This window comes from Perna viridis, chromosome 14 (genome assembly GCF_037379345.1).
Source record: "Perna viridis isolate PV_CMFRI_1.1 ecotype Kerala chromosome 14, ASM3737934v1, whole genome shotgun sequence".
NCBI classification, from domain to species: Eukaryota; Metazoa; Mollusca; class Bivalvia; order Mytilida; family Mytilidae; genus Perna; species Perna viridis.
In genome coordinates, this window is record NC_142458.1 from 5,522,885 (window position 1) to 5,550,793 (window position 27,909).

General features: G+C 33.0%; 1 protein-coding gene across 5 annotated transcripts; it reads right to left on the bottom strand.

Annotated features, from left to right (window-relative positions):
- Positions 1-447: 447 nt before the first annotated feature.
- LOC148597887 (lysine-specific histone demethylase 2-like) lies at positions 448-27,353 on the bottom strand. 5 transcript variants are annotated; one of them, XM_088560634.1, is made up of 17 exons: positions 26,516-27,353; positions 22,458-22,526; positions 21,566-21,697; positions 20,328-20,417; positions 19,287-19,506; positions 18,785-18,826; positions 18,221-18,383; positions 17,056-17,234; positions 16,032-16,211; positions 15,147-15,224; positions 12,606-12,740; positions 11,608-12,039; positions 10,785-10,859; positions 8,710-8,826; positions 7,922-8,044; positions 6,236-6,367; positions 448-5,203 (listed from the first exon to the last, which is right to left on the bottom strand). In XM_088560634.1, exons 2-17 carry the CDS (start codon positions 22,475-22,477, stop codon positions 4,955-4,957), a joined length of 2,367 nt encoding a protein of 788 aa, XP_088416760.1. In that variant the 5' UTR covers positions 22,478-22,526; positions 26,516-27,353; the 3' UTR covers positions 448-4,954. The 5 variants fall into 5 exon arrangements, with proteins under 5 accessions (XP_088416760.1, XP_088416759.1, XP_088416758.1 ...); XM_088560633.1 differs by lacking the exon at positions 26,516-27,353 and adding an exon at positions 25,407-25,476; XM_088560632.1 differs by lacking the exon at positions 26,516-27,353 and adding an exon at positions 25,376-25,474.
- Between the last annotated feature and the right edge of the window lie 556 nt (positions 27,354-27,909).

Consider the following 27,909-nt stretch of genomic DNA (forward strand, 5'->3'; position numbering starts at 1 on the left):
TCATGCTCATTTTATCATCAATTTCATGTTCATCGTCTGAATATAGCTGAAATATTGCTGCTCAGACATTAAACCCCAACAAACAAACCAATCATAAATGCAGTCCCTTGTCCATTTACTTGCTGCTGACCTTTGACTTCCAAACAACCATATTGTCACATCAGTGATGCAATCACTCGGTCACAATGACCCTACTGTCCTGACTACAAATTCAAATGATTAATTGGATTTCACAGCGTTAGTAGATGATTGATAGAAGTGAACACTATTTAACTTATCTTGTGCTATTCTGGTTTTTCATGATTTTCTCAATGCAAATTGGTGACAAATAGCCATTTTATTCTCAGTTAAGAGCATCAGCTAAAAGATTACAGAAATCAGAAACAGATGGACATGGGTAAACCATAATAAACTGGAAATAAAGGCAAATATAAATGAAAGACATCATTTCTTTTGTCATTTATACACATAATGCCAAAATGTAAACAAATCAAAATAAAAATTCTACGAAATTCATTCAAAGTTCATACAACACTAGAAAATGTTCACAAGAAAAAGTGCTTCATATGTAAAAGTAACATACATGTATAAAAAGAAATGCATCTACCATAGATGCCCCAACCATCATTTAATAGGGATTTAATGTTTGATGGAGCAGAAAGTAACATGTATCTAACAACCTATCCTGCTAAAGTTGCACATCTGTTTTTCAGGTATTCCATTTTTAAACAAATGCTACAAAGAGGTATAAGTTATAAATAAATTCCATTTCAAGTAAATTCCATAAACAGTTTTATAATCAACACAAGGTAAGCAGCCCACATTTATTTAAGGCTCATAAATTTAAAGCACGCATAAGAGCAGTTGAAGTAACAAGATGTTGCATGCTACATCCTACACCCCACTCAACCACTTATGTGTAACCTGGAGACACAGTACAAGTCATCATATAAAAGCAATTGCTTAAATATCTCAGCATATAGAGATAGAAGCTGAGAAATCTGTCACAAAAATTTCTAATATGCATCAACATAAATATTACTAAGTCATGTGGTAAACAGGAAGTAGATAAGCAAGGAACCTGGAGGTACAGGAACACAATTAATTTCGTAGTGTATTTAACAGACCCATTTTGACGTATAAAAAAAAATTTCAACACTTCAAACTCAATAAAACTTCACAAATATGGAAACGTGTATAAAAGCAGAATTCTATAAGAGTGCCAGAAAAATTCACCATTATTTTTTTTATTTTTTGCACCTTTGCTTCAAAGACCCTGTAGACATGAGAAAGTGACCATTGCCAAATATCCTAAATTTTGACCTTCTTCCATAGGACCAAATCACAACTTCCATGTAAAATTACAGAATGAAAAAAAAATCTCTTGTAAATTTGATCCTTGCCCTAAATTTCTGCAGCAAATACTAAGCAATATAAAGTTTACGACAGCAAAGAAAAAAAGCAGGACACTAAAAAACTAGAGGCTCAAGAGAGCCTGAATCGCTCACCTGGTTAACCATTTGCTTATTTGAAAAACTTGAGGAATGAGACAGGCTAAGTTAAAATCAACTAAATTGTCAAATGCAAAAAATGCTTTTCATAGCATTATCATAACCTGAACCAGAATTTTGCTAATGGCAACAATTTTTGAATTTTTTTCAAAAACCTGTCTTGTGACCCCTAAGTTCCAGTTTTAGTATAGGCAGCCATATCTATTCACCGATTAAAAATCACAAAAGTCATTTTGAGCACAATACACTAAAAAACTATTATGCTTATTTTCATTCCATGATCTTAAAGGATTTTAGAGAAGGTTTTCAAAGTTGCATATGCGAAAAATGCAAAAAAAAAAAAAACTGTTCCAAGGGCCGTAACTCCTACATCAGTTGACCAATTGTTTGAAAATTTTGGCATAGGTCCATCTCATGATGCTGAACATTATTACATTATGCCAGAAAATTTTAAAGGCAACGCTTTTTGAGTTATTTGCAAAAAACTGCAATCTGACCCTTATGTTCTATTTTTAGTAACAGTGGCCATGTTTTTTCATGGATCAAAAATCCCAACGGTCATTTTGTGCAGAACACCCTAAGAAACAATCATGCCAAGTTTAAAACCTGTCAGTCCAGTAGTTTTAGAGGAAAAGATTTTTTAAAATTTGTCTAAGACGCTGACGACGAATGCCAACTGATGGCACAAGCTCACTTGGCCTTTGGCCAGGTGAGCTAAAAAGGAACTTTAATGGTATACAACGAAAAGTCAAGGGAAATTAAGTGTGATCTCGTACCACGAGAGGGGAGACTCGGTACAACTCGTTACGCAAAAGCAATACAAAGTATCAAAGCATTCCCTTAAAAAGAAACTGAAAACAACTGTTACAGAATAGTGTAATGGACAGACAGACAGACAGTGATTGCAATACATATATATATCCCACCCTAAAGAGTAGGGGTATAATATCTACATGTACATTATAAAATGTGTAAAAAAACACAAATAAACCAAATATTTCACATTATTATAACATGATTTATATAAAAAATCACAACATAACAAAATGTGATGCACTTCGTGTTGTGAATACACATTAAAAACCTAAATAAAACTTTTAACAAATTCATTTCTTTTTATGCTAGACAAAATTAGTTAAAATGTGTGAATTTCTTATTACATTTATGAACAACCTTCATACAAAAAAAAAAAAAAAAAAAAACATTGAGCAGATTTGTTTTGCGACATATTTTGCATAAAGCAAGTCTCCACAGAGTTCACACTTCAGAGTTATGTAGAGAAAATTTCATGTAAAAATCATCTAAACTTACATATAAGTTTTTATTTATATCTATTCAAGGAATGCTTTTCTAAGAATCTCCAACATGAACTGTTCCAAAGGTTAACAGGTATGAAGTACATTTATATATACATGTAAATACACCACATACAATTTACTTCTAGAATTGTTCCACCATAATACAGACATGTTTTTACAAGGTCAACAAACTGAGTTGGAATTATCAAAATTGGAAGTACATAAAAAGTACAATTCAGAATAGAAAAATAGGGCATTAATGGGACATTAAGTGATACCCTGCCACATAATGGTGAAAAAAAAGGGGGTTAGCAAAATATTCAAAATGGCTTAACTTGAAAACTGCAATTTGGATATTACTGAAATTTGAAAATTTTATTTGTGATTTATAGTGCTTAACAACTGCACTGATTCAAGTTGCTTTTCAACTGTGCCAAGTCTGGAAAAAAATTTATTGATCTGTTCTCGAGTTATCATCTGGAAATTGCCAGGGATGGACAGAAAGATGGTATCACATAATACCTTGCCACTCTGTATATAAAAAGTCGAAGCAAATCAGGTTTGTTGACAAGTAAAAAATGATTAATTAAAATAGTAAAGAATCTCATTAGGATATGACCCACCAAACCACAAAAATAAACTATCTAAAAAAATACAAATACACTTACAAAACTATATGGAAATCACAGAAAATATTTTTCATCCAAATCATCTTTTTTTTTCTCTAATTCATCTAGTGTCTTTTAAACCAAACATGCTGTATAAAGTTCATGTTTTTGTATTCAAAGATAAAATATTGTGAATACCTTAAGAAGGTAGGCCTAGGATAAGGGACAAAACTCTCACAAATCTTTTGAACCTTTGTATTCAGCATTTTACATCAATCTCAAGTAAGCATCAAAGTAACTTGGAATAATTTCATTCTTTTTCAAATGAAAGCTTGATAGGCTTTGATAACATTGAATATGATACAAACATATCACTGATTTCAAGATTTATGTCCCTTACCTTAGGTCTACCTTCTTATACTAAGTTCTATATCATCTATAAAAAGCAATCTCATGTGCCAAAAAATTGTATCAGTATAAAAAACATTGGCTCAGTCTATACTTGTAAATGGAAATTATGATAAAAAACTACTAAAGTAATTTAACAAGTGTGTCACACATGAGAATAATATGGTCTGCAACAAATGACAATCATATGAAATTATAGTCATGTGATTATCATATACTTCTAAGCCAAAATTAACATATGAGAATCATGTGATCTCATATGTAAATTTCCATGGCAATAGCATTCTGATTATCAAAACAATTAATCACCATATAATTATCATCTGGTTGTGTAGCTCATGTGCTCAAAAGTGGTATTGGTACAAACATTGCCTCTTAGCCTATGCTTGTACACAAATATTTTCATATGTAGAAAACCACAATTGAATATCTTCCTCTTCTTCTTTCCTAGATACTGATGAAAACATCTAAACATTTTCCACCATTGCAAAGCAGTATTGTTTATGCATGATATAGTTTCCATAGAAACCACAGAAAATGATTGAACTGATCCACAACTAAACTCTTCTATCATCATGTCCATGGCAAAGCAGCATTTTTTACCTATGCATGCATAATACAGTTTCCATAGAAACCAATGAAGATGATTGAACTAATCCACACCTTAACTTTTTCCCTCATCATGACCATGGCAAAGCAGTATTGTTTATCTATGAATGATAGTTTCCAAAGAAACTGAAGAAAATGATTGAACAGATCCACAACTAACTTTTCCATCATCATGTCCATGGCAAAGCTGCACTGTTTACCTATGCATGCATGATACAGTTTCCATACAAACCAATGAAGATGATTGAACTGATCCACACCTTAACTTTTTCCCTCATCATGACCATGACAAAGCAGCATTGTTTTTACATGTGCATGCATGGTACAGTTTCCCTGGCAACCAATGACAGAGATTCAACTGATCAACAACTAAATTATTTCCACCACGGCAAAGCAGTACCAATGCATGATATGGTTTCCATAGAAACCAAGAAAAGAGATCAAACTGATTGGCTGATATTGCTATAACAATCACTCGTCCTGTTTGATCTTTCCACTCAAATTTACATTCCATCTTTTATCAACTTCCAGCAATTGCAAACATGACTTTCTCAGCCTCTCTGATTCCACTCAAATAAGCACCAGTCACTGACTGAGGATGCTGCCGGTTACATGTCTCCCCTGCAAAAAAAAGTTTTTCCTCGATATCAGTAGCCATGTCATCATAATATTCTCCCTTGGCACCTACTGGGATGTGACTGTATGCCATTCCTATCAATGGGTCTTTGTACCACCGGGTGACCAGATATTTTTCAGGTTTTGGAACTTTCTGTAAAAAAAATAAATGAGTAAATTTCTAGATAAGGTGTTTTGATCATGCTTAACATAAATGAACAATGAACAAAACTCACACAGTGTATACACATTTTATTCCAGTGGATATAATTTTTGCTATGAATTTGAAATTGCAAAAAATTAAAATTACAAATGTAAAGTTTTACTGTCTCTAGTATATTGTAATGATTAAATTTGTTTTTATCAAGCTTTCTGATTGGTTGTTTATCTTCATGCAAACCGAATTATTTTATATAACTTAGTTTGGTACATGCATTATGACTAGATCTGTGCTGGTTGATCTCTACTGATAAAATCTCGATTACAAATAAATTCTTGATATTTGAACTGGAATACATTTAAAATAAAATTTATAAGAAAAGTTTCAATTTTTTAAACAGACTACATGAATTAACCTTTATAAAAATTACAAACATTCCTTGCGGAAACTTTTACAAACAAAGGTTGTGTATGTATTCAATAAGGCCATACAAAAAAAATGCCTAGGTTCTCAGGCCACTTTTTTAAAAAAGTGATTTGATGTGAGAAAGGTTTTTTTCTTTGGATCAGAAGCAAGTTTTTTTTTGTTTTTTTTTTTCAAGAAATTTCATCCAATTGAACAATTTTGTAAATGCACAGGATGTTGAGAAGTTAAATAAAATACTCCATAGCATTAAAACTTTTAATACTGGCAAGAAATAAAAGCCATCTCTCTGCCACGAGACAAACTTTCGTTTTCAATGATCAATGCTAAATAACAGCCTCATTCGCATCATACTTTTCACATTTCCGCAAAGCGCGCAGATGATTATGTAACTAAATAAAAGTTGATTATGGGCTGAATATAAAAATTTCAGGATTTTACCATAATAAAAATTGCAGAAGTGGGCGAGTTTTTAGGGATGTGGCGGCGCCTGCCAATCTAGCATATTTTTTTTAGCCTAAGGTATGTCTCCCCATTCCAATTTTAAATGAAGACAACTCCAACAAAATTTGAAATCCTGATATCTTAATGACAGTGTCCTACCTTTTTAGGAAATAATTCAGACAGCGTAGCTATACACATTGACACAATCTCTTCATCTGACATCTCCTTCATCATATCTATACCATTCCCACTGATATGTGTGGCCAAAATAAAACATGGCTTACCACTTCCCTGCAAGTAAAATGAAGTATGAATAGGCTATACATAGTTCCATTGATATATACATGCTATATGTGTGGGCAAAAAAGAACATGGCTTACCACTTCCCTACACATTAACTATGATAATTAAGATAAGTAAAGGCTATACATAGGCATTGATATGTCTGGCCAAAATGCAACAAGGCTTACCATGATTCCCAGTAAATAAAATCTTTCTTTAGATTATTGGCAATTTGGAAAAAAACTGACTTTACTGCTGAACTTTTCAATCTAAAACCCTTTGATAGAATGAAGTAGCTGCACATCAAAGAAGACACTTCTTGAGTACAAAAGAACTACCAGCATTGGTGATCTGGTGTTTCACAAATGACAAGAAGGACAACTCTAACTGACAAAGAAAACTAAAGTGAAAATTAGAGATCTTAAGATTTGATGGACTAATGTTGGAACTAGTGTAAGTACTGATAGCTGTAAAACTTCATATGTCTTCTTATTCCTAATGAAAAAGTCATGAAAAATAAACCATGATTAAAATAAACAAATAGTCTAAAAAAAACATGGCTACTTAGTCCATCCTTTTTAAAGTGTTTTAAATTCAATTCTGTGTAAGAATCAGGCAATGGGTGGCACATCATATTTCTCAATTTGGTCTTTTTTTCCTCAAATACATTCAATACATCTAGAAAACAACTTAACAGCTATTTGAATTTATCCTGAAACATCGGTGACATAGATATTTTTTTACTGCTTATATAAAGAAAAAGTTTGGGAGAATTTTCCCGCCATTTTTCCATAGTGCATTTCAATTAAATTTGACATATCAATATCTTAAAAAGGCAAACTTTTCAGCCACTTTGACAGTAATTTCTTGAGATTGTGAGGTATGCATACTTGGATTATGCAATGAAATGTCTGTGTATCTTTTCTTCATGTGCCACACCTTATACACATTTTGCCTGATTCTTAGGTGGAGAAGTACTCAAATTCCAGAATTTTAAAAATAAATCAGAAAAACAAGTAAAAACAAAATGTAGCTCTTTTTTGTATGTCAAACAAAAATATGGCATCTAATGACATTATATGATCATGTGCCATGTTACAATATATTTTGTGAGACAAAAGCAACTTAAAATGGCCATAACTTAGTGTTAATAATCCGATTAAACTGAAATTGGAACTTGATCTGTATTTTATTATACTTAATAACTATACAAAGTTTACAAAAGATCCTTCAATACCTTTTTAAGTTGTCATCTTTAATGTCAGGGGGCAAATGGAGGGACACACCACTTTTCTAAGGTATCACAAAACACATTTGTTCTTCGCCATTTTCATGTACCGGGGTTTAAAAACGTACACTGTATTGTAAATCAAGATTATGCTTTATGCTTATTAATTCAGATATTCTTTTTGTTTCCAACATGTCATAAGAGTACGACTTTTGGGCTTTTCTGGCTGTCCGAGGTACAAAAATTATGTAATTCTGGTATCACTCATTACCTACAAGAAGTGTCAAGAAGCATCAAGATATGAAAATGGTAAGAAGATGATTTTTAAATAATACCTTTTCTTTTGACATGTCATGAAAAACACCAAACAACCCTCTCTTATTAAAATCTGTTTCCACTCTTCCAAACACTTCAGTGTTAGCAATGGACCAAAATCGTTCTCGGAACTTCATAACTACCTAAAAAAACACAATTCTTGATATTTTCTGAAAGTTAACTATGCACATCATTCATGTAATAGTCTTATTAAATTTTTTGTCAGAATAGTGTGCAAGTATACCTTTTTGCCACAATGAAGAAGGGGACATAGAAATATCTGTGTCCGTCAAACTTGACTAAGTGGACCCAACTCTTCAGAAACTGCTCAATGGATTTTGTTCAAATTTTGTAGGATTGTTCGTCACCGTATGTAGTTGATTATATCATGCTAACATTTTCTTTTAACAAAATTTTCATGACTTTGTTGAATTGAAAATGCTGCACTTCAGAAACACTTTCTAAACACAACTCCTTGGGGGTTGCTGTACAGATTTTTTTACATGTTTTGCAGGATTGTTCGTTACGCTTCAACTTTTTTGTGACAGGTCAATGAGTAGTATTGATCTATTATATAGATAGCAAGTATTATGCATAATTTTTCCTGAACCTTTTAAGAAGGAAAAATATCAAACATAATATTGTAAAATGCTTTATGGGTCATTTACCTTGCAGACTATCTTTTCATAATGATATCAAGTTTTACTTCCTTTTCCCATGAATTTGTGGGAACATATATGTTCAAATAGTACGCTGGTAATTTCTTTACAAATCCTTTATAACAATATATGCAAGAAGTACTAAGTACCTTTTCCATGTAACCTACACCCAAATTGTCAATAGCTGTCTGTTTATTGAGAGGGAGAGGTGGATTGAACTTAATCACATTCTTCTTCAGTACTGACAGAGGGACAGTAACTATCACCTGTGAAAAAATGAATTTATATGGCATCTGATGGAGTTTTTCCCATTTGCAAAATACTGTACTAAAATATAATGTTGAGGAACTTAGTTTTTACTGTGAAAGTACTTTAATTCATGGATACCAATTTTCATGGATTAAGGAAGATACACAAATTCATGGATTCTTCAATTTGTGGGTTTGAGGTTTTACACATCAATGGGAATCTTCATTTCCTTGGAAACCAAATTTTGTGGTCTGGCCTACCCATGAAACCCATGAAAATTGGTTCCCACGAAAAAAGTACTTTCACAGTATCCTTCTTTTCTTCATTTTTTAAACTACTTTGATAAATGTATCTTGAAACAAGAAAACAAAATCTCTGCTGGGTTGACCAACACAGCTGATCAATCACGTTGTGTCACAGTGACTGGAGTTTTATATTCCCAAATTGTCTTGTTTCCGCCATTATGGCTACCAAAAGTATGAGATATTATTAAACAAGATATAAAAAAAAAGAAAGTCACACGACTTTGCTACTTTGGCTGTCCACAACTTACTCATGTTTCACAATACTGTAAAGGTACTTTTATTCTTGGATACCAATTTTCATGGTTTAAGGAAAAATATCAGTTTGTGGATTCTTGAAATTGAGGATTTGAAACTCTATCAAACAAACAAATGGGAAATTTCCTATTTTGTTGGAAACAAAATTCCATGGTTTACCAAACCCACGAAAACCAAAAAAATTGGTACCCAACGAACAACAATACTTTCACAGTACTTAAACTTTGACATAGTTTGCTTTTGTCTATCTGTCCACTTGTTGTTGTGCAGTAATTAAAAAACAGAATCAATTCACAAAAAAGAATATATCATCTAAGTCATACCAGAAAAAATTCCTTACATTTTCCTCCACTTTAAGCATGCCAGATTTCACAACGCAGATCAGATGTGATCGTATGTGTCCGCGGAGATCCAAGTTGAGCGGTTTGTTTTCAACAGCATATTATTCCAGCGATGTTACTAAGTATAAGATTTCTGAATTCAATAAATATCTGTGTTTTTGTTAAAGTGTACTTTGTCCGCGAGTTCAATTATTTTATTGAATGGCGTGTCAATTGCTCTAAAGCCATAGATCATCACTAATACGAAATCATAAACATCAGACATAGGCAGCCATTTGTGAAATAAGCGGGAAATTCGTTTGATGAATTCGTTGTAATTATGAGCGGTAATTTGTAAACAATATTACCTGGTATTACAAATACAATAAAAAATAATTGTTACATGCAAATTTGGTTGCAATTAGCAATTTAGATAACATCTTTATTGAATTGTAATTTGAGCCACGTGCAAATGTATTACATCATACCGTAAATGGGTAATTTTGCATATTAAGGGACCGATAACGCCAAAACACTCAATAATATTTTCCAAGTTAAAAAAAAGAGTTTTGTTAACATATCTTCTAGAGTTTATTTATATATTCTAACAGTTTCAAAGTTTCCGAGTTTTTATTAACATCATCATATTCATTCATAAAGGATAGCCGCAATGATCAATAATATTTGAATTCAATCGCCGGTTTGACTGTTAGAGTTTACCAAAAAATTTGAATTAAAGCAATCAAAAGTGAACTAAACAAATCTAATGAAATCCATTGTTGATGAACATTTTTCTTGAAATATCCTTAAACAAGTCGAAGTGGACGATAAGTCGAGGCTGACACTTTGCTCGAAAAAAATATTGACTTATAGTCTGGAAAATATGGTACTTGAATTCGTTGATACCAATTTTCATGGATCAGGGAAAAAACAAAAGTTTGTGGATTCTTGAATTCGTGGTTTTGAAGTTTTTAGTATACACATCAATGAGAATCTACTTTTTGTTGGGAACCAGATTTCATGGTTTGGCCTACCCGTGAAAACCACAAAAGTTGGTACCCCACGAATAATAGTACTTTCACAGTATTAACAAACCTTGTCCCCAAATAAATGAAGTCCATCAGAAGATTTAACTGACACTTTGTCCCCTTTGTAGTCTATCTCTGTTATCTGTTAAAAAATATAAACAAGTACACAAGAACAGCAATTTATATGCATCATTTAACAAGAAGATTCCACCAGTATCATGAGTATCTCAAAAAGCCAACTAGACACAAATTATCACTCATGAAACTTTTATTTTCCAAAACAAATTAACTTATATCACCCCTCACTTGTTGTTCATCTTGTCATTAAATTTAATGAATCATTAAAAATGCTGATCGTGTCATTACATTTAATTCACCCACTGAACCTGTTATGTAAAGGTAAAACTGTTTATGCATCTTAAATTGGCCGTATTTTTAGAAAATGAACTGTAAAATTCTGGCTTTGACATCATGTTAAACCCATGATGGTTAACTATGGCAACATAATCACTGGAACTCACCACCTTGCATTTCATTGGACAAAAATGATGACCATAAAATTTGAGGCTCCATGGGGTCATTTCTGCCCAAGATTTTTTAATCAATTTCATATTTAAATGAAAATAGTTACTCATTGAACCCTCATTCCATTGAAATAAAACATTTACGCAATGTTTCGTTTTTTTTTCCGCTGTTCATTAATATAATATTAGTTATAACACTAATACCTAAAAATTTATTTAAACAATAGTATCGTATCGTTAGTATTGTAGGCAGCCACAACGTACCATGAACCGATTTGTCTAAAAAACATACAGAGACTTTGGTACAAATGGTGAATCGTTTCCCCCTTACTTTTGAACGTTTTAATAGAAAAACTTGTTAATTACCTCAGCATTATATATAATATCTTTAGCGGCCACCATTTTTTGGAGAATCTGTCCAAAGCCATCAACAAATAAAGCATTTTTCCCTGAGAATTGTGGGTAATCTTCATTTTGATCCCAATTTAATGTAGAAACGTTTGTTAAACTAGTTCCACAAGCATATTCTAGATTTCCAATGTGAAAATTTAGCAGAGTTTCTTGCTCCTTGGTGAAATTAATTTGAGACTCGTCCATAAAATGCTGATGAGTTTCTCTCACTTTGTCAAGTAAATTAAGATCACTAAGCATTTCTTTGTTTCGCCGCCAGTCAGCAATAATGTCCAAAACGGCATTAAAATGAAAGTCCATTTGGCTGTCCATTTTATCGTCAACCTTTTCTCCCCCTTTTTTCACAAGACAGCACTTTTCAATCAGTTCTTTGATATGTGAACCTGCCTGTAACATAAAGCTGTTTTCATTGATTCCGAAGCCCAGACAGACGGTATGATTGCACATGATATACGTTGTATGTAAAATACTATACACAATGCTTATATAACCCATTTAAAAGCTGTCAAAGATTAAAATAAACAATACACAAGTGATACTTGAAAGATTCAAAAGATTAAAATGTTGACATACAGGAAACATTAAGCCTGACCTTTGGTGTGACCAGTACTTAATGCATTCTGACATTATTTCTGTATACTGCATTACATGTACTTCGCCAAAGATGCTTTCCCAAACGTGGTAACTTTGTTTTTTGTAAATGATTATTCAGATTGTACATTTGTACAGGTATTTAAATTTCAAAAACAAACCCTGTAACAAAAATTAAAATGACTGAATGTTTCAATCACTCCTTACTTTACCTAAGTTGGTTTAAATATTTCATACAACTTATATTTGCATCTAAATACATGTATAAACCCATATCATAATGAAGGCAAGTATTACTACAACACATAATTTTGATCTCAGAACTTCTCAATTTATATATGAATGACATTAAAGATAAAAACCTGATAGCCGAGCACAACAAGAGGATTATTGTCACAACCATTCAGCATCTGAGCACCTTTCCCTATTGTCATTCCTATACTGTCATCATCTTTGATTCTACCACCTATCCTATCACTGGCCTCAATTACTGTAGTCTTCAATAACATATCAAAAGAAATTAAGTAGCAGTATCTGTAAGAATCATGCAAATTCTCTAATATGTGATACACCCAAAAAAGAAAAAAAAAGTCTACACATTTTTTTTTTTTGAAGTTGCTTTATAGGTCTAAAAGATGAAATGTGTAATTATTTATTCCAATCTGTCTGCTCTTAGAAGACAATTGACATTGAAAATCGAACAGTTTCTATTGTATTTTAGTGTCATTTACTGAGTTATCTCCCTTAATTTTGAATTCTACAGTGCACTCTATATAATTTTTATATCCTAAGAACACAGATTATATAAAAAAGTCACATGCTAATTTCTGTTTACTATAACATTTTAAACTAAATATAACAAGCATTCTGACAGTATTGCTGATGCAATACAGTGTCCCCTTTGGGCCTTTGAACTCATTGCCTTTATGAGATTTTTTTTATATATGTGAACTAACAATAGATGGTGTTATTTTTAAACAATCAAGAGAAAGTAGCTCTTGAACAGCAAAAGCAAATTCCATCAAAATCAAACCTGAGCTTCATTTTACAGTAGATAATAACATTTTTGCATTACAGAAAGCTGCATAAAGACATTCTCTTTCTATCACCTGGATAGTTGAAAAAAAACTTCGTTATTATGAATTAAAGGGCAAATAACTCTAGAATGACAGCAGCAATTTGCATCAAAATGATGAAACATAAAATTTTATGTAATTTTCTATGTCAAAGGGCCATAAGTTCCATATAAACCATTTTGCCACAATAATATTTAAATATAATTTGTAACTTGTCATGATAAGACTAGCTAACAAATATGAAATCAATTGGATGAGGCATTACAAAAAAAATCCGGAAAACCAAGTGTGACTGACGGACTGACAGACAGACGGACGGAAAATAAAAACATGTAGGCTTTCCTACCATAAATCACATTTTGCATGATTCTTATCTTGAGTGCTACTTAAGTAACAGTCTTTATAAAAATCTGATAGGAGGTGAATCATGCATGTCAAAAACCCACCAAAGTCACGTTTATTTCTAATTCACCAACAATAATAAGCCTTAGTTTGCCAGTCGGTTGTACTTTCGAGATAAAAATTATATAGACTGTACATGAAATTAGCACTATGCAAGAGATATTGTTCTTGATTTGGTTGCTTATAGTGGGAGACGAATGCAGAATTAAAAAATAGTAGCCTGCCTGCCAGCCCGAGATCTATTTTTTGGCAGGGCTAGCTAATTTTAGCAAAAATCTATATAGACATGTAATAAATATATTGAAAAATTATATTCAGGACTGGCTAAAATTTGAGTGAGTTTCCTTCCCTGACTAATGTATGATTTTCACAAAAATACAGATCTGAATACAGAAGGGGATATTGTTCTGTAAATATAGAGCATATGTACACTATAAAGGCATTGTTTGTTTGAAGGGTTTTTCTACATCATGAATCACTTTAACATTGTCAGATACACATGCAGCCCCACTGCGTAAATGAACTAATTGACTCGGACAATTTTCATACATTTATTACGAAAAAGATTGCAATGTCCATCGATCATTTTCCAGCCGATCTTTCAGAGGTAACGCAAGCACATATGGTGCTGAAACTATGAATCAGTTGTAGTTTCTAATTATTAATTTGCCGATTGAATCTTTTTTACGCAGTAGTCAACAGCCCATTTAAATCAATATACAGAAAATATTTAAGGTTTTCTTTAATAAATAATCACCTTTTTTTTTTTCATCACTCGGAAGTTTTTGGCTGTATGATGATGGGATGAAAAAGTCCAAGAGATACGATGTTTTGTTTACATGTTGGAACGTCCACGTGTGATCAAAAAGCGAACTTGTTCACTCGTTCAGATATTTTATTAAAGACAGCATATGTGATGACATAACACAAATTCTAATATTTATCTTAAAATAACTACATGTACATGAACAAGTTTTTTGACCTGAGCAAGACTGACAAAAATGTCTGCTGAAGTCTGATGTTTGATAACATGACCGGCATGGGCTGTCAAAATTTCTGGACCCTTGACTTTAAGTTAACTTTACATTTCAAAGTCATAATGATTTCTATCATAAACAACTGCCATAACCTGCTGCATGTCACTTCTACTACTCTATCATAATTATCTCCATGAATCGTGGAGCACTGTATCATTTGGCGGTAGATAAAGGCCAGGAAACAGAAAAAAGTTAAACTATAAACTAAAACAAAACTGATCTGTCTGTACAAAATTTGGCCTTTCTTCTAAATCTTCAGATGGAATAAAAAATTTTGCACACACATTTTGTGCCTTAGCATCCACTAATTTTGAACCCTGAGTTAGATCAGACACAATTTCCTGGAAACACAGGGAGAATTGTCACATCCAATACTAATACCTCATACCTTAATACCAACACGACAAAGATGTTGGGCAGCAGTCAAACCTGATATACCAGCTCCTATAACCAGTACATGTTTTTCCTAGAAAAATCAAGAGGTCAAAGGTCATAGATATCTGTACATAGTTTCATTAAATAAAATAGAATAGATTTCAGGAATTTTATCATTCAAACTATGACATAGCAAGTAACATAAATTTTGTAAAATAAATAATAAGATAATTTCCTTTCAGGAGGTAGACCTAGGGTAAGGGACATAACTCTTCAAATCAGTGATACGTTTGTATCATTTCAATTTTACCAAAGCGAATCAAGCTTTCATTTGAAACAGAATGAAATTAGTCCAAGTGACTTCGATGAGACATGAGACTGATGTAAAATGCTGAATTCAAACGATCTAATGATTTGTATGAGTTGTGTTCATTACCCTGGGTCCACCTCCATGAACAAATATCACAAAACAACTTGAAAACTTACTAATCAATTGAAAATATTTTTCAGGCCCTGGTGGCACAAAAGTTAAAAAAATACTTAAGTCTGAGAATATTCTTAACTTCCAAGGTAATTCCAATCAAAGTCTTTGAAATTGATGATGTCACAAAAAATTGAGAATTTTCTCAGACTTAAGTAATTTTTCAGGGGCCAGATCTTCATAATAGCAAGTTGTTGTCTGTTATCTTAAAGTAAGTCTCAATTTCTACCTAAATAATCACTATTAACATGCAATAGAAATCCATAGTTTTAATAGATAAACAAATTTTTAAAAACTCCAAAAAACAAACAAACAAACAAACAAACAAACAAACAAAAACAAAACAAAAAAGATTATACAGTTTCTTAATGAACTGTTAAATTGATTATTTTTTTTTATTTTATATGTTATACCTACTGGAGGGAATAGATTTGCAGGCATGAAGTCAATTTTCTTTGGCACAGATAACAGTCCAAAATTGATAAGGCCTCGCCGCGTCAAGTACCACATAATATCATGTAATCTGTCTAAACACCAAACTCTGGTCATGCCACGACAAATCATGTATGCTGAACATTTCTCATGGGACAACCATTTCTACAATAAATATATACTCATTTAATGGATGGTTGTGGTTAATATATTGATTGATTGATTATAGATTTGTGGATATTTCATGCATTTAAAGATGAGAATGTTTGACTTACCGAACAGATTCTGATCTACACATGCTGAGCAAGATTTTTTTATTGTGCTCACAGAAGCAAAAACCTACTGGGACACATCAACTGACTCCAAGCCAACCATGCTAATGTTCTAAATGCAACCTGCTAAGGTAGAAGCAGTGACTATCAATTTTAAGGAGGTAGACCTAGGGTAAGGGACATATTTCTTGAAATCAGTGATATGTTTGTATCATATTCAATTTCACAAAAGCCTACCAAGCTTTCATTTGAAACAGAATGAAATCAATCCAAGTATCTTTGATGATTACATGAGGTTGATGTAAAATACAGAATAGAAACGTTAAAATGATTTGTAAGAGTTGTGTACCTTAGGTCTACCTCCATAATCTAAGGTTTGACTCTGCCAGGAACTGAACCCACTTGACCTGTCTAGAGTCGTTCAAGGTACAGAGAGACCACTAAGGTGGTTGATTAATATTCAATACTAAAACTAAAAATAAACAACTGTTGATAAGTACACAATATGCATTTCCTCAAATTGTTAGAGTATAGTGTCCTCCAACTTTGAAGCCATCCTGTAAAAAAATGTTGATTTGTTATCAAACAGGACAAAACATGTGGGTAGATACATGTACATGTATATGTTGTCAATTTTTGTCGCACAGACAAATAAAAATTGTTCCTTTTATTTCTAACATGAGAGGGCTGCATCAACTAACTCATCCTTACATAATATTTTGATGGTCTCAGTTTACCTTCGGGTCTAGGTTCCATAGTGTCACACATATATTTCTCATAGCCAGGTACATATGGGGTAATTTTGAGAATTCTGGGAACTCGTTCATTTCTGAATCGTCCATGGTGTCAGCCTGGAAGCATCTTGCCGGTTCTCTGTAGTCATTAGTTACAAAGGGAGATAAGTAGGTTGGCATTTCTGAAAATAAAGTATAATCTTTTTCTTTTTCTTGGAAAAAGAACTTGAGATAAAGGATACTACAGACACTGTGAAGTCAGCCATATCTTGACTTACACTTAGAAATCGATGGTAAAGGAAAACTATGGACCAAACTTTACGACAAACGTGATGACTTTTCATTCAAAATTGTCAACTTTCCTTTCATCTGTGGCAACATCCCTTCGGCTCCTGCGTATGGAATGTTCATATCACAACTCATACGTGATGCCAGAGCTTGCCGAAACTACGCAGACATTTTGTATCGCACTAGAACTGTAACAAATAGGCTTCTGGAACAGGGTTATGTTGCTAAAAGATTGAAGTCATCACTACAGAAGTTTTATGGTCGTCATCATGAACTCATGGATCGTTATGATGTATCCATCAGCATCATGAAAACTGATTTATTCAACCGGTCATAGTTTACCTTTCCTCGTTTGTCTACCCCGGACTTGACTTTTTATGAGCAACTCGGCAGGTGTTTCTAGAAAAGCAGAGGACCCTTACCCTACCGGTGCACCTGGTCCATGCTCCCAGTTTTTAGTGGAGTCCGAGTTGCTCATTTACTTTTGTTACTTTGTATGTAAGATTTTAGTTACTTTATATTCTTTGTTGTGTGTGTCTGTTTTCCATGTCTGGTAAATGTCCCTGGATTATATTCTTTTGATTACCGCTATAACCTTGGTTCCCTTGATTACTCTTTTACAAAAAGCCAACCAATCTCTATATTCTGTACACTTGTTAGAAAATCAGTTACTACCAATTATAGTTTCTGGTGTAACTCCAAATCTTCACGTTTAAAAGGTGGCCACCAAGAAGCATTGTAACAGTAGTCAATTTAAAATTCTTTTGACCTTCACAAGATTTCATTTAAAATACACGTAGGAGACCTATTGACCATTAAAACTACAAGATTCCATTTAAAATACATGTAGATGACCTATTGACCTTTACAAGATTATAACCTGGTGCTTTATAATTCTGACTGTAAGTTTCCATATCTGTAGCACATAGTCCAACACCGTCAGGGAAGTAAGACAGAAGGTAGGGAAAGGCAGGGGAGTTCTTAAAAAATGGAGCCGTCACTAACTGGGTCACCCAACTATAGTCCTTTGTGTACTCTAGTCTCTAAAAAGAAAATATTAATTTTTAATAAAAGATTTAACTGGAATATTTGATAAATATGACTTTTTGCAATTAATGGCTGAAAAAAGACATTTCATTTACCACAGTTTACTACTGTGAGCTCAATAATGCAAAATTCAGTGCTGACAACTTATTCATGATGTGTCATTTGTTTCTACATTATTTTATGATAAGCCTGAAGAATTTCTTTATTTGTGGTATAGCCTAAAAATTGGAATTTTAAGCAATAAATCTTTTCATTGACATGCTACAAATCACTGCATTTTTAATTTAATATAGTTTCTTTGAAATACATTACTATGACAGAAAGATATGACATAGAAGTACAATTTATTCTTAGAGAGAAGACTTGCAGCAAGTCTAATCTTTACAAAAATACTTACATAATCTTCTGGACTGTCACAAGCATTTGTCTGGCCAGATTTCTACAAAATAATCATTTATAAGGGATATGTTATCTAGGTTAATTTACCAGGTTCCATCTTTTGAGCATTGCAAGGAAAATTTATTAATAAACTGCTATGTGTGGTAAAACTAGATATGACCATTTTTTAAGGGGCTGTATAAGTTATAGAAACAATAACAGTGACCTTTTGAATTTGCATGTGAACCTGTCTGCCTCCTCCAGATCCCGCTTCCAGTCCAGATAAAGAAAGTTCAAAGGACAAGTACTCCTAAAAATTTTGGTGATAAACATTATCAAGTACAAACAATGGAATATACTCAGCTAGATACATGTGAATTTTCTTACTTCGTACCAAATTTCATGAAATGCCGTTCAGGACAATCCATCAAAGTAAGGGAGGCCTAACTTAATGTTATGACATCAAACTTAAATAATACATGGCATTGTATATCAATTTGAATTTCAATATCAAAACATACCATTTCCCCACTAACATTCATTCCACAGACATATTTTTTCAAGAAATCAGTCGTTAAGTTACAGTCTTTGGACATTTGTCGCCACTTTTGACATTTTGTACACTGTGCCCAATAAGGAAGCAATGATTCTGCCATAAATGTCTTAATATTAGGATCAGTTGTTCCATATTTACTCCACTTTCTTTTCCACACTGCAAAAACCTCATACCCGTCTTTATGGCTGAAAATGTTTAAAGTAAGAAATTGAATCATACACATTTTAGGGCTAAATGACACCTCAAAATTGAAGCCAAGCATACCTATTAACCCTACCTCTTCAGGAGAGAGACCCCTTCTTCTTGGGTCAATCTCCTTCTTTGAGAAAGACCCTGTTTGAGTCTGGCTGTCAAAATAATAGGCCCGTAGCGGCACTAAGCTTGTCATAAAAGGCGACTAAATAGTGCTCAGAACCCTTGCCAGGGGCTAGGGCACTCTGTAGACAGAGAAACAGGGTTGTGTTCTGCGAAAAAGATTGTCACGCTAAACCCACCTCTTACAAAAGCTGAAATTCCAAAAATTAACAGGTATGGCCAAGTAGAAAATTTTTCATCATATTGCTTTTTGTCTATATTTAACTTTTAACCTCATCATTATGACAGCAGCTTGAAATGGAGTGATTCCATTTACAAAAAAAATCTAGGTAGGCTATTGAGTTATTTAAATAGCTGTCAAGGTAGAAAATCTGTCCTAAATTATAACAATGTGTCCTACTTAATTAACACTTAAAACCTGGGTGATTGTTTGGTCATGGTCTTTAGAGCTTGAATAGATGTCAATTACAAGTATGTAATTAGTAACCACGGCAACAGTATTTTTTTTCTTTGGTCTTTAAACAAATAACAATTCAAAAGCTTAATTATCAATAATGGACAATAATCTAAAGTCAAAATATTCACTTCTCGTTTTATCCAACAGCCACTTTATTTTCCTCTTTCATTTTTTCCGAAATTGTATCACTTCTCTCACAAATCCATACTACATTTGGTAGTACATAACACATACCTTCTGTAAAAGTGATCAAAGCATTCATTACAGTAGTGTTCAGCCTGAGAAAGATGGTACCATCGAGATGTATAACCGTTCCCTGCGCAACTGGAAATAGATATGATTAAACATAGTTATTATGCCAACAGTTTCCGCTAAGTGTTATATTTTTGGTTGTATGTTGTGGGGTAGAAATAAGTAAATTTTCCAACCAGTTGGGTAGTTTGACCAAATTTGATCTGGCCCAGCAAAAAATTTACTAGCTCTCATGATATGTTGAACAAAAATATACCATCCAAAATAAGTAGTTCAGCCAGCAAGGTCTGTTTGATTTTAACCTGCCTGTTTTCATAAACTGGAAATAGATATGATTAAACATAGTTTTAAACATGCTTTAAACATGCTTTAAACATAGTTATTATGCCAACAGTTTCCGCTAAGTGTTATATTTTTGGTTGTATGTTGTGGGGTAGAAATAAGTAAATTTTCCAACCAGTTGGGTAGTTTGACCAAATTTGATCTGGCCCAGCAAAAAATTTACTAGCTCTCATGATATGTTGAACAAAAATATACCATCCAAAATAAGTAGTTCAGCCAGCAAGGTCTGTTTGATTTTAACCTGCCTGTTTTCATAAAAAAATTCCTCAAATTCTCCCTCAACTCAATATTGACCAACCAGACTTGAAATTGAGGATTAAAGAAAAAAATAATCAATTTATAATTTGAGATTTTCTTATGAAACCCAGACCAGGAGAATAAAAGAACAGCGTTCCAATTTCCTTTGCGAAAATAATGTGTGGAAAACTTTAATTCACTAAATTTGTCTTAGTCCATTGACTATAACTTCCATAAAAATCAATCAACGGTAACCCAAGTCAAACTTAATCTGTAACTTCTCATAGTAAGACTACATACAAAATATAAAATCAAGTGGTGAAAGCATTACAAAAAAAGTGCAGAAAACTGGAAATTCACTGCAATTTTCTAATTCCAAAGGCCTTTTATTCCGTAAAAATCATTCAACCGAAACCAAAGTCGAACTTATTCTGTAACTCTTCATAATAAGGCCACATACAAAAAAACAAACTTATTTGGTAAAAGCATAACATAAAAAAATGCGGAAAACATGGACGGATGTCCGGCATTTCAATGCCCCCCCCCCCCCCCAATGCAGGGGATAAAAAAACATTTAATTTGGAGAGACAAACATTCAGGAACATACAATACATTCAGAGACAGGTGGTTTTAAAAAGTACCTTTCTAAGGCTGAAGCAAAACAAATAGGAGCTTTAGCAGGACATCCATTTCTTTCACATTTCCTGACGTGCTTAGATGTAGGTGCTTCAGATTCACCAGGTGCAGCTGTAGACTTCCTCTTAGACTGCCTCCTGACAAGAATTGTAAACACTGTGTGTAAGCAATTTCTTAATTATTTTCATTAAATAAAAAATTGCATATAAATGTCCTTTGACTTTTCAACAAAACCAAAGTGCAAAAGGGCAACAACTCTGCAAAAAAAAAAAAGATTGCACACCATTCAAACATATGTTTATTTAAAAATTTGACCTCATGGCCATCAAAACACATCATCCATGTAAAATTTGGCACACTCTAAATGGAGCTGCTGACACACTTTCTGGAGTATAGTGTTCACATTGGGAAATTTTTTTTAATCTCATGACCCAAACTAGACAAATTGTCAAAATTCAACCTGAAGCACTGCACAAACATTGTGGCAAATCTTAAGTACTTTTTATGATCCATGTAAAATATCTACTTGCTGAATGGGAACATATGTTTCTATGATTATTCAACTTTAATTCAAAGCTTAAAGCTTAAAACACAAGTAAGGTATGCAGGGCATTAAAGGAACAATAAGTGATAACACCATTATATAATGGTAAAAAAAAATGTTCAGAATGGCCCAACCTGAAAAGTACATTTTGGATTTTGCTGAAAATTGGACTTCACCAGTATTTCATGGATGGATACGTAACTTTTCCAAGGGTATAACATAATGCATCAGGACGTCATGTGGTGGGTCATAAAAAGGTGGTTTAAAATTCAAGCATATTCTTTTTCTGAAGTTGGATTATCACCCTTTGAACTACATAATATGGTTCTCAAACTTTGTAAAAGATAACAAACCTTGAGGATTCTGAAGCCATCTCGTAACAGTCAGATCAGTACACTGGTAATCAGGTTTTCATCTCAAATCTGAAAAAAAAGTAGATGAAATATTATTCAGGTCTCAATGTCTCATACAAATGTACCACTTTCCCTCATCACCAAAAATGAACACTGTACTCACCAAAAGTTGGTCCAAATTTCCTCTGAACCTGCAATCCTCCTCTTTTTTATTGAGATATTGATATGTTGGGTTGGGGTCAGAATAATGTTCCAGACAAAAAGTCAGATATTAAGCAGTACAGCTGACTACCACACTTCAAATAGTTCTAATGACTGTCCAGGTTGACATTTTAAATTGTTTACATATGAAATCCTGTATGATAAGAGTTTGGGAAAAGCTTGTAACTTTTGGAATGGAACAATAGCAGACACATTTTGAAAGACCCAACTCTGATTTTTTTAAATTCCAGTGGAAAATTAAGTGTATGCTACAATTCCATTTAAAAGGTAACATGCTCCGCCCAAAAACATCATGCCTCATTTTACATATTTACAAACAAATTCGTAATCAGAAGTAATGTCAATATTTTCAACTATTTTCTTCATAGCTACTTTAGTCATTTTTGGATAGGTTGTCATATTTTCTCAATCAAAAGATACGTTCCTGAAAATTTGCAGTCTGGCCTTTTCTAAACAGTGACCAAAAATGTGAACTCATATTTTTATTTTTGATGAGTTATACATGGAACTGTACATTTTTATTGAAGATAGGTGTCTTGTCAAGTCAGTGCCTATGTTCCATGTATTAACTAACATCTCTTTTTTTTTTTTTGGCACAGGTTCACCTTTACCTAAACCAAATCATTAGTCACCGAGTGTAGTTTCATGCACATGTAATTTATTTTTTTTGTATGTATTATTAATAACTACTTTTGTCTTGCCATGCTGCTGACTGAATAATGTTAAAGACAGAATACACATTGAAGAACACATTTACTCTATGTTACAATGTCTCAAAGGTCAGGAAGACTGCAATAAAATGTACTTTCCTTTTTCAGTAGAAATTACTGATTTTTATTTCTTCATATACTTAGTCAATGGATAAAATGGCTTAGGGTGGGGGCAACAAAATAGGGTGGGTCTCGAACATTTATTTCTTGGCCTAAACACAAGCTGCAACAATTCAACAGAAAAATCATATTCTGAGCCATTTATTTCAACAGTTTTTTTTTTAGAAGCAGGCAATATCTTGACAATTTCACAATGTACTAGTGCAGTAATGCCACTTATGTGGTCAAGTTCTATCCCATAAAACCATGCATTTTATGTTCATCGTTCATGTTTTCATTGGATATTTTAATTTTTTGGTCTACAGTCAAAATTTGAATATTAACAAAAAATGAAAATATCAGATGAAAACATGAAAGATAAAGATAAAATATGTGGTTTTATATTATAGGACTATAATGGGGTCATGAAAGAACAATCAGGGGAACCAAGGTTATAGCTAATCAAAAGAATGTAATCCAGGGACAAAGACCAGACATGTAAAACAGACATACACAACAAAGAACACACAGTAACTAAAAATCATACATACAAAGCAACAGCAAATGAGCAACTCGGACTCCACTAAAAACTGGAAGCATGGACCAGGTGCACAGGTAGGGTAATCTTCTTCTACTTTTCTAGAAACACCTGCCGAGTTGTTCATTAAAAGCCCGGGGTAGATGAAAGAGGCAAGGAAAACCATAAAACGTTGAACAAATCAAGTTTTCACAGCACAGATGGATACACCGTAGCGACCCATGAGTTCATGATGATGACCATACAAACTTCTGTAGTGATGACTTCAATCTTGTAGCATAGTAACCCTGTTCCTGAAGCCTATTTGTTAGAAGTCCAGGAAATTCAGTCACTACCGACATTAGTCATTTCGAACAGAACGGCTGTCATATGGACAGTAGTCCGAATTTCCTCTGACCCTGCAAACCTCCTGTTTTTTATTTGGATATTCATGTCAGGTTGGGGTCAGAACGATGTGCCTTACAAAAAGTTGGAGATTTAGCGGTACCGCTCTTCAACTGTTTGTAACGACTTTCAAGTTGAAATTGTGCATGTCACACCTACCTAGTTCGATTCCGGAATGATTTTCCTGTATGCCGATACCAAATTTGCTACAAAAATTACATTTATTATTTAAGTTTCGATACTATTCCATGAGTGACGAGAGACCCTGTTTTGTTGAAATTTTGAACCATCCTAGAGAATAGGTGGAGCTTGTTACTTTTGGAAAAGAAGGGTAGCGGACGCGCAATTTTTCAGTGGAATTTTGAAATATTCTGCTAGATTCCGGTTTTAAAAATCATTTCTGCTCCATTCCGTTCCAAAGGTAACAAGCTCCACCTACTCTTATTACGGTTCACAATGTCAACAAAACAAGGTCTCTCGTGGAAAATTATCGAAACTACAATAAAAAATGTTATTTTTGTAGCAAATTTGGTATCAGCATACAGGAAAATCATGAACATTTTCAACTTGAAAGTCGTTACAAGCGGTTGAAGGGCGGTACTCCATGGTACCGCTAAGTCTCCAACTTTTTGTAAGGCACATCGATCTGACCCCAACCCGACATATCAATATGCAAATAAAAAGAGGAGGGTTGCAGGGTCAGAGGAAATTCGGACTATATGGACAGTAACATGATGAGTATTAAATGATAGGTCCTTTAGTTATGCATATGCAGCATGAGATATAAATTACTTGAAATTATTTCCTTCTTTTTATTATGTTTCTGGCGGAGTTAGTTATTCGGGTCACACTGACCGTGCTCTAGGCCTACTTCTGATTTTTGAATGATCCTCGTGCTTTGTAAAGAAGTTTCCAATGTCATTAAAAATTAGTAACTCTTTAATGAAGATATGACTATAAAGAACCTAAGAGCATCACCAAACTGAACAAATTTACGCTGAACTGTAGTTCTTGACAGTGTGATTGGTGTTTACATTTCAAGCCTCAGTTTCGCGGGAAATTTTATTTCCGGTAGGCTAAAAGGATCATTTGAACTTGGCGACAAAAATACTCGTATACGAGTATTGTTCTGAAAAAATTAAAAGACCACAATACTTGTATACAAGTATTGTAAACAATACTAAGTATTGTTCACAATACTATAGGGTTATTAAATGGTTATTTTCATATTAATCCTGTATTATGTCCAGTCGTATTGGGTTGAGATCACTTGTATCGGCCCGAGGCGAAACCGAGGGCCAATACAAGTGGTCGAAACCCAATACGACTGTACGAGGACAAAATACAGGATTAATATGAAAATAACCATTTTATGATCCCTTTATTAACTGATGACTTAAAATAACAGTCTGTTTCAAACAAAATGGCGGACAAGTTTAACTTTTATACAGGGCCAGAATTAATACAGGGCAATTGCCCTGTATAAATTATGGTTGCTAAAACCTCCTGTTGTATTAAAGGGGCAATTTACATTGTATTTTAAGTCATCAGTTAATAATATTGATTATTAACAATACTAAGGAGGGAACAGTTTATTACTAACTATGATTGTATCTGTATATACTAACAAGTATCTATTACAGGTTGTTCATTTTGTTTCTATTTTACTGCATGTATATTATTGTAATGTTACTCTATTTTTATATTTTGTTTCTATTGCACATGCATTGTTTATTTTGTTCCGGAATTTTGTTGCATGTTGTTTTGTTGGTTCCCCCAATCAGAGTTTTGCAGCTCGATTCCAGTATGCCTTTTTTTTAAATGAAAAAATAAATTGATAACTCTTCTTGTTGATAAGAGTTATTTACAAAAACACATGTGAATCATAGCGACAATCAAATTATAAATTACACAAAAAGCAGTACAATCAAATTAAATTACAAAAAAAGCACTACAATCAAATTAAATTACAAAAAAAGCACTACAATCAAATTAATTAAGCGTTCATAAACTTCTACGGCCAAAAGTGACAATCTCATCCGATATTTGAGCAATATTTATAGCTAAAAATGTTTTTGATTATAATTTGATTTAATTATAATCACCTTTGATGTCTTTTAATCACCAATTATCAGTTGACACTTTGAGTAAAGTACTCATGTTAAACAAACAAGTCATTAATTAGTGAATCAGGTTATATATACTCAAGCTAATCACTTTGACACTTTGAGTTCTCAATCTCAATTAAAAAAACATCAACTTATTAATAAACCTCTGATGCCCTTTGATCACTAATTATCAGATCACACTTCAATCAAATTACTCTGATTACATAAACAAACATATCATTAATAATGACATAAACATGGGTGATATTGTTGGAATAGAGACGTGAAAAACACTCGTCTCAAGCTTAAGAAATTTCCGTCGAAATGGAGAATTTACTGTTCTGTTTGTTATAAAATATGAAGATCAAAAGAAAAACTTCCGGTTGTCTACCGTATTGGTACCAGTATCGTATTGCATATCCCTGAGCAGGTGTACGTCAAAACATGGATGCTATAAAAATATAGTGCATTTTCTTTTTGCCTCTCTACAAACTAATATTTTGTCAAAAGATATGAACAATGACCTATAAAATAGAGCAAACATCACACTGTAAGATGAAGAACTTTTTTAAAAGAAAATATAACATAATATCATAAAAATGTTCCACTGAAAAGGTTGGTTTGGTGAGTGCAAAACGAAAGTGAAAGTAGGGAAAATGGCTATTTATAGTTTGAGACTACTTTTCTGTCCGATCTTCGTGGACTCACCCTATTTTCTTTGCGGGAAATTATTTTTTCACATGTCCTTAGAAATGCTACATAAGTGAAAGTTTTATTGAATCAATTTACATATTTTTTTTCAAAATCCTAAAAATATGCACTTCACTATAGAAGTCTATGGGAAAATTAATACGATACTGAGACCTATTATCAATTGAGACAAATTTAACCCAAGTCCAAAGAACCCGCACGACAAATTTGCACGTTTCGTAACGAAATGTGATCAGTAAAACATGAATTATCGTAAGTTGAAGTGAAAAATATGAATCCAGTTTTAAAGGTTTGAAACAAAAAGTTGTTTAAAATACTTTTTTGTAACCGATAATTCGACAGATTTAGAACAATTTTACAATGTATTAACAGGGGAGTTCATAGATAGGGGAACATAAGTCGCCTCAGATGTTACTGAAATATGGCGTACATCATGGGAACATCTTTAATTATCGCCCTCTATTTCAGAGAAAAATTAAGTAAACAAGAACAGTTCCGGATTTTTTTTTTATTGGTTCAGATAACTTACTATAGATAATTTGCATACTGACTGATTGAATATTCAAAGATAAAGTTCACTTCTTTGTTATTCAAATAGACATATAATGTACACACATGCTTTAAATAAGCGCAAACGCATAGACTGCGTGTATTTATGTGTGGACTTGGAAGCAATGTGG

Coding starts and splice junctions, on each gene's coding strand:
- LOC148597887 (XM_088560634.1), bottom strand. CDS start 22,477: ATGGCTTCAGAATCCTCAAG. Junction 16,212..17,055: donor TATGGAACCTAGACCCGAAG/GTAAACTGAGAC, acceptor TATTTATTGTAG/AAATGGTTGTCCCATGAGAA. Junction 10,860..11,607: donor ATATTATATATAATGCTGAG/GTAATTAACAAG, acceptor ATTTTTTAACAG/ATAACAGAGATAGACTACAA.